Source organism: Hesperophylax consimilis, chromosome 28, assembly GCF_061612785.1.
Source record: "Hesperophylax consimilis isolate HC1 chromosome 28, BYU_Hcon_1.0, whole genome shotgun sequence".
Lineage (NCBI taxonomy): Eukaryota > Metazoa > Arthropoda > Insecta > Trichoptera > Limnephilidae > Hesperophylax > Hesperophylax consimilis.
In genome coordinates, this window is record NC_142863.1 from 13,893,159 (window position 1) to 13,906,133 (window position 12,975).

At 34.6% G+C, this 12,975-nt stretch overlaps 1 protein-coding gene across 1 annotated transcript; it reads left to right on the plus strand.

The window, feature by feature from the left end:
* The first annotated feature begins 1,678 nt into the window (after positions 1-1,678).
* LOC149410211 (protein DENND6A) lies at positions 1,679-12,236 on the plus strand. The gene has a single exon (XM_089648895.1). The coding sequence runs from the start codon at positions 1,876-1,878 to the stop codon at positions 3,559-3,561; it is 1,686 nt and encodes a 561-aa protein (XP_089505021.1). The 5' UTR covers positions 1,679-1,875; the 3' UTR covers positions 3,562-12,236.
* Positions 12,237-12,975: the final 739 nt, after the last annotated feature.

Genomic DNA, 12,975 nt, shown 5'->3' on the forward strand with positions numbered 1-12,975 from the left:
AAAGTGATAATTATATTTCGCTCTCCGTTGGTGAATTGATCTCCAGAGAGTGTCGGTAGCAGTATAAGCTTTGGAAAAACAACAATAAAATCGATATAATTTCAACTTCTACAAAGTGTTTCATTTTTAAAAAAAGAGGAATCTAGCCTTTTGTTCTCAAGTCTTAATTTTAAATAACTTCAAATATGCATCCACGACCTGATAAACAATTTACCAGTGTTTAATATAATTATATTCCTATCATTGTATTGTTAATGCAATTATAAAAGCTTATGAATTTTTAGGGGTATTTTATGAGACAGGGAATGGGATATACATATCATCAAATACCCTTTAATATTAATAATACATCCAACTCCAGTGAAATAGTGGCAATATCAACAACTCAAACCGCTAGTGTAACATGTTGACTGACATTCTTTTCAAATGGCGGCAAATTGAATTTATTTAGTACTTGCTGGCGTTATTTTGCGCTTTTTCATTTGTATTTTATTATTATTATTATTATTACACGCCCTAATGGGCTTTTACACCCTACAAAGTTTAATAGTAGAGTATCACAGTTATTATAAATTCTACAAAATTAAAACAATAAAGGAAACATAATACAACGAAAAAAGAAAAATATTAAATGTTACAACAAAAGCATATAATAAAATAAGATACATTAGTAAAAATGATAAGAAGTCTCACATAAATAGATATTCAAAATAAAAATAAATATATATATATATATTGCGGAAATTATAGATGTCTATTTGTGTCTCGATATATAAAAGAATTGAAACAAACAATATTTATATTGATTATTTTTATTTATCTCCCAGATCAGAGTATTTATTTCCGAGACTGTGAAGTCTTGGAATTGGGGAATTTTGATAAGACAGTGTCCTGGTGTTGTAAAAATAAAAGGGTAGTAAATAAATTTTGATCAATATTGATAAAAAAAAGATATAAAAATGTCGCAAAAAGTAGGTTCTGTCCGTGTAGTTTACGGATCTAATAATTATAAACATCTAAAACATTCAAAGTCGTTCTCAGGATGACAAAAAAACGTCGTTAAGTTAGTTGGTGAAATATAATATGAGTTCATTAAATCCGAACAAATAAAATGTTCTTGATTACGTAAAAAGTGGATTATACCATGACAAATATAATTATAAAAAGTTTAAGGTTAATTTAGCAAAGCTGTGTTACAGCATTCTGTGTTAGTTCACGTTGAAGAAAACATCGTTAATGTTGATGTTCAAAACACGTTTTAAGTATTCATGTTATTAAATATTACCTACATTGAATTTTTTTGTAAAATTTATCACAATTATAAGTATTTTATTACCCACACCATCAAAGATGGAGTTTAACATTTTTTAGGGGGGAGAAAAAAAACATTAAGTTCGGAGTAGGTTACCTATTTATTTTTTTTTAATTTCCATAATTTAATAATATAACATTTCACATTAAACCAATTGTACGAAAGAAAACCAAGGTTTCTACACTTAATTTCCATGAACAATATAGTGTCCCTAGGGCCCCGACAGGTTAAACTAAAAGGGAGCAATAGCTATCAACAGGGCTGTTTTAAATATACCTAATTTATAAAACCGTACTTACTTTCCGAAATTTGTCTTAAGTGCGGCAACACTTAGAAACCACAGAAATAAATCTAATCCATGTAGTTGTATAGCAGCTGTGTAAATAAATATATATGTATTTTTTTGACAATATAATTTCATTTGTGATCCCGCGTTACATAAATGTCAATTATTTTGAAGCCCTACCGATGGAATATCACGTGGAACTGTTGAATGGCACGTTGGACAAGGAGCAGTGACCCTAATTGCTGGCTTGTTTGTTTTGGCGGAAGCGAACCGAATCATGGCTGACAGTGACCCGCAACACTACGACGAAAGTGTAATGGGGTTAGACAAGGAAGACTTCGAAACGAAGAAATGGGACCGTTTCGCGGAGTGGATGCACTGCGTGTGCGTTGTAACCTTCGATTTGGAGCTGGGACAAGCGCTCGAAGACGTGTACCCTCCACACGTCAAATTGACAGATCATGAAAAATCCAACATTTGTTATTTGGCCTTCCCGGATTCAAACTCCGGCTGCATGGGAGACACGCAGTTTCACGTCAGGCTGAGGTCTAGAACGTCCTTATCTAAAAGCCATGTCAATTACAACAGCGAGTGTCCCGTTACGCTTCAGGCGGATTCGACCCATTTCTGGGGCTTTGTGTACTTCCGTCAAGTGAGAGACCCAACGCTCCCACGAGGATACTTCCAGAAGAGCGTCGTTATATTAACGAGGCTTCCATTCATCAATTTAATGTATAAAGTGAGTGCGTGCATTGCCCCGAGGTTTTTTGACGGAGGGATTTCGAGTTTAGAAGCGGCCTGTCACGATATAGACAGGTGGCATCCTCTACAGGCCGGGGGCGGAGTGATGCTGCCCCTGTTAGGGAATGTTCTACATATCTTCTTGCCGGCTGAAGGCACTCCGGATGCGGTGTCCCATGGGGTGACGCATCCTCGAGGAACCTTACCAGCCTCTCCTAAAGATGTACATTCATATCGCTCGCTGTCCAGTGTACTCTCCCATCTGCATCTGCTCTGGGAGTTGATTATAACAGCGGAGCCCATAGTAGTGATGGCCTCATCTCCCACTGCGTGTTCCTCGATGGTGCAAGCTCTAGTGGACTTAATACAACCTCTCCAGTATTGCGCAGACTATCGACCTTACTTCACCATCCACGATAGCGAGTTTAAAGAGTTCACAAAGAAGCAGTACAACCCGCCTAACGTCATCCTCGGAGTGACGAATCCTTTCTTTGCCAAGACGTTACATCATTGGCCGCATACAGTGCGACTCAACGACGCTATATCCTTCAAATCCAAACTGAGAAAAGTCGGTGTCAAAACGTCCGAACTGCCGCCGGGCGTATACACGCAATACAAACCTTACTTGATTAAAGATAAAACAATATTGAAACGACTTGCAGTCAGCAATCGTTCCGAGCGTCCCGCCGAAGTTCAGGCTGCGTTAGTTCGGCGCCACATGTTCGAGCTGACGCACAACTTCATGATTCCGCTCGAGCGCTACATGGCTTCGTTAATGCCGCTGCAAAAAAACATATCCGCCTTCAGAACCGCGCCATTACCGAACCCTTTCAACCCGGATGATTTCATTAACATGTTGCAACAAGCCGGGCCGCATCTGACAACCGGTATCAAAGGGGATTGGGCGGGATTATACCGGGCTTTCTTTAAAACGCCGAACTTCAACGGGTGGTTTCAGCGCAAGTACAGCGAACTGGCCCGGACATTGCAAGCGTTACAACTTGAAGCTTTGGCTTCTAGCGATCTGGCGAACTGGGCGTCGGGGAGACAAGAAGTAGAACTTGTAGATATGGTATTAAAACTAAGGAACACAATGAGAATCAGCGAGAATCTTCATCTTCCCCTGAAAGACAACACAAGAACTCTGCTAGCTGAAAGACTGGAGGATATAACACGAGTGTTACCCGATGATTTGAAGTCCATCCTCCAAAGTGCTACGTGACGTATGTTATTCTGCCCCGTTGCTTGGGGCTCTAATCTCCAATACAATTGTATCAACCATTTTGTATGTTAAATCAGTGAGCATCGTTCAAACGTGTGAATATTATGTTTTATTTTAGATTTGTAAGTTTTTACCTCTTTTGGTTTATTTTATAACTTACTGTGATCTTGGGTCAATGTAATAAGTGCAAAAATATCAAAGATAAACATTGGAGCTACTGACAAATGTAATTTTCACATCTGTCGTGTTGTTTTGACTTGGAATATTTTGTATTTTTTTAATGGCCTAAGAAATTTCCTTGTCAAATTTCTGATTACAGTATCAAAACGCTCGAAACAACTTTCACCAATCAAACTGAGCTACATGCAACGGCTAAGTTTAAATTTGACTCAAATGCCAATCACTGTGTGTCTAATGTAACTGAGCGCAATTTTAACTCAATGGTACACTTAAAGTTAAAAATCATTATTACTCAGTAAAATAGGATTTATAATAAGTTTGTACATATTTGACAAAGTTTTTCATTTCGATTAATTAACGGCGTTGAGTGAAAACTTTAAATACGTTTGTTTTTTTAATGTGAAACCACACAAGAGTCCCAACTGCTCTTAACCGTCTGGTGCCAGTGAGACTATGGCATCCCCGATTGCTCCCATTTCAATTCTGAAGGGTGGTCTTATACCAGGGCGATACTGAGAGTGTCTTCCACTCTGAAACGTGTCGGAAATATATTTTTTGTATGTATTTTTTTTTTATATTAGTAAATTGTGAAAATAAGACAACTTAATCAAATAAAATCATGCAGGGATTTGAACCTGCGACTTCCAGCTTGCTAGTCGAGAGCTTTACCCCTCGACCACGGAGGTTGTGAAGCTGAAATGGAATTGAGTAATTATTCCGATATACATAAATTTTTACTTAACTTAGCATTTGCTCAGTTTTTATTGGTGAAAGTAAACAGAGTCTTTGGTGAATCAGTTTAAAAAATTTGACCATGAATATCTACTTATGTTTCGTGTTCGATACCCTCGTAAGTGCAATAATTTTAATGTCCCGTTTGAGTGATTTTAATTGTCCATGTAAATAAAACATTTTTTGCACTGCGGTGGGATTTGAACTCGTGTCTTCCTGAATCAGAGGCAAATGCGTAGAGAACATAGATAATAAAAACAAGGGAGACTGGCCATGAACCATATTCAAGCATGTTACTTCTGCTGGCATCTATGCAATTCAGCTCCCCGCCTTTGCATCTATCTACATACCAAACGCATTACTTTCATCGCATATCCGCTTTGATAGTCTGTCCAGTTTGGTCATAGCTCGGTGACAGTCGGTACGTTTCCATGCCTTATCTCCCTTTATTTCTACTGTCTATCTTAGAGCACTTTGCGACGCTTGTCGAATTTATTTGTATCTTTACTTTTTTAATAATCATTTTTATTTGACAATGTTCTAATTCTGAGCAGCCTGTTTGCCGTCTTTGACATTTCGATTGCAAACACACGTTAGAAAAAATTGTAACATTTAATTCGTTAGTTTTAAGTTTAAAACATTTTTTCCACTTTTCTAAATTTGGTTTTGCCAATGTCTAATTTTTTTTTCAAAAAAAATATATCTTACCCGGATGTAAATAAAATAATTATTTTATTTCTTGCCCAAAAATTGGTAAGAAATTTTGTAAATTGGATATATTTCTGAATAATTAATAACGTCCATGATTAAATTTAGCATTAAAGTAAATAATTTAGAATCATTGAATTGTACATATTATTTTTGGATCACTTGGTCCATTCTGTATAGTACAATTTTATATGCATTAATTTTAATTACTAAAGTGAAGCAGAAATAAGCCAATCAACACAAAACTCATACAGATAAATTATCACTATATTAATATTGCTAGTAATATGGAATGGTCCATTATAATGGGCATTTTGAATCTGAAGAAAGTTACAGAGGCAAGAGGAAGGTTATGGCTATTCAGACCTTGTCACTAAAGCATTGTTGTGATTTTGAATGAATTTTGAATTTTACCAGGGCGATACTGAGAGCTATACGATGCGATATTTCCAAAGGAGCAATGCAAGAATTTCTAATTAAGTCGAGAATAATATTTATGAAAAATAAAAATAAATTGATTTAATATTTTTTGAAGGGATAATACTCCAGATTTGTGAGGATATAACACTTACCTAAAACAATTATAGTTAGTAGTGGATGAAAACCCGCTGCGTGGTTTGAAAACTTCAACGGTTCTTCTTAAAAAATAACAGATGGCGCCACTTCCGTTTACAACAACCATAAACTGTACAGTCATTGTGATAATAATACTTTCAGATATCTCAGTACTTTTGTGTTTATTTGTATGTATCATATATAAGACACATTCTGCTATAAGTAAAATTTTCAAACACTTTTAGTAATTGCGTTATTGGAACAATTATTAAGTCAATATTTTTTGGTAAAGTTAACCACCTTAATTTTCAATACTCTTTTGCCAAAATCATCAAAAAAATGTGGTGGCATTTCTTATTTTTTTACGTTTTAATGAATATTTCAAAGCTCCGCAGCTTATGATGGAAACATTGTTGCAAACTGAAAATAGTTGTGTTGACCTGGAAATCCTAGAAAATGTCAACAAATTGTACTACACCAGAGCTCCCTTTTCGAAAAGTACTTTTTCATACACACTGGTTATTCTGTTTTATTTTATTTTATTCATTTGAAGCCCGTATGGCTTTTACATAAGTATATGTGGTATAATTTTGACATGATGCATAATTTAGAACATGAAAAATAAATAAGTTTTATAGTTAACCCTTCCTTGCTGGTGCTGTTAACTAATTTGACATTTCTATAATTATTATTTCAATGTCTCGGTAAATAGACTAAACACAGATTTCATATTTTAGGTGTTCCTCGGTGATACAATTATGTTTTGATAAGTTTTTATCGAACGCAACAGAAATAAAATGTTTTGTCGAAAAGCGGGAAAAAAATTGTTAATAAGTACATATATGTCTGTGTGCATTGATAACTTGCCGAATGGTACCGGTGGTGAGCGAGAGGGTTAAGGAGTTTCGCTCTCCGTGCCACGATGCGTGGCTGTCAGTAGTAGCAGACATTCTGCTGGCTGTAACGGACGTATCACGCATGGCCAACGTTTTTTCCTCGTTATCAGCACTAATACATAATATTTTACTTATGTTCATATGTAATAATTGTAAACTATTAATTTATATTCAACTTAAAAATGACAATATTCTAAATCTGTACACTGTACTCTCAGTACACAGGACTGGAGTTCGGAGCATTATCTATCCCCGAAAGAGAAGAGTTAAGAGCTACCTAGCAACGGTGCAAATAAAAAAAATTTATGCCCGTCTAATTTAAAAATTCACATCACGTCACCCAAACTTGTCAGCCTGTAAAAAAAATTAATTGTTTTACATTTGATATTTGACTTTTATAATGTTAATTTTAAGATGCTGAAATTAACTTTTTGTTAGCACTCAATAATACATACTTTGTAAATTTGTAATACAAGCAATATTTTATTTATTTATTTATTAAACGCCATAAAAGGCTTTTACAATAATGTGATACATGAGATTATAATACAAATGATTTATCTGTAAATTCTACACGGGTCGTTAGAAAAATGTCTAAAGCCCCTAGTACACGTTGGGGCAGCGTGTTGGCCCAACGTGTACAGCACCACTTGGGGTATATTGGCCGCTGCATGATTATTGTCGGTTTTCGTGCTCGTGGATCTTGGCGCTAATGTTGGCACAATGCGACCACGACCGGTCGGTGGCCGAGTTGACATCGCGTTTGGGTCCCACCCAGGCGTAGTGTGTTCAATTCCTCGGCTGGCTAAGTCCTCCATCACAACACAAGAAACATTTTCAGCTTACTGTGGTGGTAGTAGGAGATTTTCAAATATTGTAAGGTTATTCGTAACCCGGGAATGTTTGTCTTGCTTTTATTTAAATTTAAAATTTGAAATGCGTTGGGCCAACATGTACTACGGGCTTGCCTGGAATTTTAGGTAAAATTTTAGAAAATGCCTTCACTGGTTTTCAAACTGCACTATTACAGTCATTTTAGTAGGTATATGTGATTCATTCATAGAATTACAAATATTACAGTTTAATTCAATTATATTCACTGGAAATTTTAGACATTTTCCTAACTACCCGTATAAAATTTACAGATAAATCATTTATGATAGTACTTGCTGTAGCTCAGTCGGTCTGTGCAGATCGAGAAACTATCGCTTGTTGCTTTTATATCCAACAGATGGAGATTTTTTCAAAAAAGCCTGTTTTTAACTGTCACAGGTCACAACTATATAATATAGGTATATAAAAACCCGTGCGAATTTGAATGCAAAGTTGTGTCAAATTTTCAAACCAATCGGGGAAGAACTTTCGGAGATTTTAGATTTTGAACAAATGAACATTTAAATATTTTATTTATATAGATTGCATGTATTACAAATTTTTTAAGTGGCATTTAGCACTATTTTGAGTGTTGACCCTTAAATTAAATGAAAATATGTGGGTTTTTTTTGGTTTGTGATTAGTTTTAAGTATTTTCAACCCTTCCATTAAATAAAAGTTTTTTTACATCTCTGGAGATGCTGTGTGGGGGGGTTCTTTTTTAAGGTATAATATTCTGTCAATTTTGGATGAAATTCGTTAAATTACTTTTATTTAATTGTAAGATTCGTATACTAACCTCACTTCTTTAGTTCAAATACATATTGTTCTTTCAGTAGTTACTTTTTTGGCCACCCGTATAAATTGGTGATCTGTATGAACCTCTTGGACAAATTTTATTCTGCCACTGAAGATATAAACTGATAGAAGTGAATGTTTGCCCTAAACAGGGTAAATTTTTCCTACTGTCGAAATTTTTTCCGAAGAGATTATCAGTTTTATTAGCCTTTCCTGGGGCATAGGAATTGAAAAGTTTTTATTTAAATTGATATTATCTCTTCAGTGGATTCTGTACATTTGACGAGAAATAAGTTTTTCACATTTTTTAAACATATTTTTGGTGTGACGCTAAACACAAATCCCACTGCTTGGAATCAATTGGATTATCTCACTCCAGATTGAATAATTAAAGAGTAAGGTTGTAAATAAATGTCCATTCTCAGTTCATTTCAGCTTTTGAACAAATAGTGATAAGCTGAATAGGATAACAAGACTGTTATGCTTGACAGCTTGATCACAATTTGATCAAAAGCTGCATTTAACGGGACATTTCAAATGTCATAAATTCAACATGGCACTGACAGTCAATTTGATGGTCTTAAAATGTGACGAGAGCCCGAAACAACCCAGTCATATTGCTAGCGTTATGGTGAGGTGAATTTCAAATGTAACATTATCATCAAATGGCCAATCAGCACCATTTTGTTTTTTTGACATTTGAAAGGTTAACGCTGATTGTACAGCCATTTCAGCTATCTAACTAATTCTGATCAGCTGACAAGCACAACAAGATGGCGGTTGTTCTTTTCTGCTGGTCAAAAATTGTTCAAAAGCTGAAACAGATCTAGAAACGGTGTTTAACAGGGACTATTAAAATGTCAAAAAACAAAATGGCACTGATTGACAATTTAATTTTCATGTTACAATTGATTTGTGAAACATTCCAAACATGTGTTTTAATTAAATTTGTATCTGTTGAGCACCTGCATATCCAATTGATTATCTGAAAACAATACTTTGTGTTTGTGGGATTTTTAACCTCGGCACACCACAGGGGTATTAGTTCAAGGAAGTTCGGCATTTCAAAGTTTAAAGGAATATATGTGTTCTCTTTAAATTTATAATTGTATTTAATTTTACTACTTAATAAATAAACTGTAATCAAATTTATTAATAATAACAATATTATGATCTTTGATGTTTGTTTTGCAAACTAATCATTTTATCACATAATTTTAATATTATCTTCTAGTTTCTTCAGTCAAGTGTCCTTCACAAACTATTATAGCTTATTTATCTTCCTATGTGATAAAAAACTTACGTTGTAAACTAATAATTCACTGCCAATTTAAATATCGTATTATAATACTAGCTGTACCCCGCCATGCGTAGCTACGGCTCAGTCTATCTGTGCATAGAAACAATAGCGCCTGTTGCTTTTACGTCCAACAGATGGCGCTGGTCACAGGTGACATCTATATAATATAGGTATATGAAAACACACGCGTATTCGAATGCAACGTTGTGTCAAAATTTCAAAGCAATCTGTGAAGAACTTTGGGAGAATTAAGATTTTGAACAAACAAACATTTTTATTTATATAGATAGATAGAAAATTGTTCACTGCAGATTTAAATATCAAATTATAATATTGATATCACCCAAGAATATTTTTCTTTTTTCAATTTAATTAATTCTTAACCAATTTTATGAATTTCTTAGCATTTTTATTCATATTCAACATAAAAAATGCTTTTGCTTTGTTTACAAAAGTAATTTAAATTGACTATAATTACCATGGACATCCAAATTGATAGAATTTCACCCTCTCTGTGATTTGTCAATAAATGAATCTGATTGTACACAGGTAACTCGCATTGTAATATCACTGTTTAGTTCTCGAAAATAAAATCTACTTGTGAATTACTAGTCCTTTTTAACGGCGCGCAAATTGCTGGCTGCGTAAGTTTTGGCTTGTTTTCAAAATCGAATATTTTGTTTCACTATTTATTTAGACACTTTTACAAGTGTGTTGTGGTTTTTACTTGAAAAATGTACAGTTAAAATGGATTCAGATCCTACGTAGAAAAGTCCCACAATGTACTGTGCTGCAAACCTTTTCCTTACTTTAACTAACTTTATTTTTATGAGTGCTCTTCGACTTTCAATGTATAACTGATATCGTTTTTTCTCTCTCTCCTGAGACCTACTCTGTATCTTTTGGGTTAACAAACCAGTAAGTTCGTGGTTTAACCTTTCCTTGCCGGTCAACTGAGTGAACATCGTCACTCATTACTAAAATATCTCTAAATATATTCTAAACACAGATTTCATATTTTGGTTACTCCTCCGCAATACATGTATGTATTGTTATTTTTTTAATGATAAACTAATATTTATAAGACAAGGTTTTTTTATGCATAGCACAAAGGATAACAAATTAGTCGCCTGAAAAATTCTTTATTGCTTATAATAATTTGTTATCCTTTGTGCTATGCATAAAAAACCTTGTCTTATAAACATTAGTTTATCATTAAAAAAATAATAATATTTGACAAGTCAAAATATTTCACCAACAAATGTAGATATAATATGTCTTGACGCCATCTAGTGGGAAATTCAGCACTAACAAAGCCTTTCCTACAAAAATAAAGTTAGTTGTTTACAGGTGAAAAAAAAAAATAATAAGCAGTAATTGTTGATTGAAGTACTTTATTCTTTTTTTTTTAAGCGGAGACGGTTTACACATAGTTCTCGTGAGCATTTAGGCCATAGGCCCATTGTTCTATCTCCCATTTTACGTCATTCCTTTAACAACAACCCAGTCTCTTTAATAAAGTTCACCAGGGTTGTCATTGGGTATGTGGCTATGTCTTCTGGTTCTACTGTGTGTCTCCCCAGGTATCTGTGCCTAGTTCCCACCAGGGCAGCACATTTGCACCATAGGTGAATTGGAGTCTCTTCATCCTCTTCACATTTCCTGCATCTATTGGTGTTTTCCACTCCCAATATCTGCATGTGTCTCCTGAGATGGCAGTGTCCCGTTAGTAGTCCTACCAGTTCCCTCAGTGAGTTTCTGTCCATATCGAGTAGTTTCTTGGTTCGTCTAGGGTCTGGCCCTTTTATGAGTACTTTGGATTGTCTCATTCCGGGTGCCCTCTCCCATTCTTTGCGGTGCTGATTGGGTTGGAAATAAGCCGACGTAGCTCAGTTGTCCAGAGCACCTGATCGGATGTCGGAAGGTGCGGGTTCAATTCCCATCGGCGGCATTTATTTTTACTCGGGAGATATATTCAATTTATATGGATATTTCAAGCGACTAATTATTGCTTATGATAATTTGTTATGTATGTATTACATGAAATAATTACATTATATAAATATTTATCGAGTGTACAGGATTGGGGCACAAGGATTTTTTTAACACCGTAAAGGAAGGGTTAATATGGGTTTGTGACAAGGCTAAACTGGCGGCACAGACATTTTGAAAGGTGCAGAGTAGGCCCCCTGGTGCCAAAAATTTGGTCACATGGTTTGCTCCCAGCCCGTCGAATGATACCCGAATTTTATGTTATGACAAGTCTATCAAGTTGGATGTCCGTGATCGTTACCTTCTAGGCCTAAATAATTTGTGCTGTGAAAAAATATTCCTACAATCTTTAAATATTTTTGAAATCTGGATGTTGTAAATTAAATTCAAAGTGGCATCGCCTGCAATCGTGTGTATCTTTTCTCATTATGTATTTGTAATTAGTTTATTATTTTTATAAGTAAATCTCTCCATTTAACTTACTTTTAATTAAATATAGTAGACGTTTAAATTTTAAATGGATGCCAAACATGTGAATGTTGATGGATTTTTGTACAATATTTAGGACAAAGACATTATTTATGTAAGTTTTTTCTATTATTTACGAGAAAATATTGTATTTTATATGAAAAATGAATTTATGGCGGAAAGTTGTATTGATATTGTATCGTTATGTTCTATGTTAAGGTTGTAAAAATCAAATATACAAGATTTAAATTCATTGCTTTGTTTTATTTTAAAATGAAAGGAAAATATCTGTATTGTGTTATTTACAGTCTTAAAAAACAGTAGATACAAAAATAGAGGACGTTGCAAACGTTTAAATTTATTTAAATGGCAACACTGAGATTGTCCAAAGGTAAAAGATGAAACTTTTATGTTGTATGTTCCAATTGTAAAATCTTCAAATTATGAATATGTATAAAACAGAAATTAGTGGTACCTACTTATCAATAAGAGATGAATCTACATTATTTTCCAAGGTTATTTTAATTTGATATTTTGAACGCTTTATAAACGAGATGCAGTAGTGAGCGTAGAAAGTTTTTCAGCTTTCAAATTTCGAATTTTTGAAAAAAAAAGTTTGCTCTCAAAACATTTGATAAACAGCGATTCCTCGGTAATAGGCCAGTGTTGAACTCAGTATGTGTTTGTGTGTGTGTACGTGCTACGACGTTCGACCGCCGACCAACATCGTCCACGCAGGGCCGCTAAACCTTTTACCGCTCTACATTTCGAAGCAGTACCATGGACACCAGTGACACCTTTTCTTTCATCTCTGCGGCAAACCAAATTATAAATTCCTTACAAAATACTATAATGGACCCAAGCAATAAGTTTACAAAAGAACAAATGGGGAAATTGTCACCAAAACTCACA

Coding starts and splice junctions, on each gene's coding strand:
- LOC149410211 (XM_089648895.1), top strand. CDS start 1,876: ATGGCTGACAGTGACCCGCAACACTACGACGAAAGTGTAATGGGGTTA.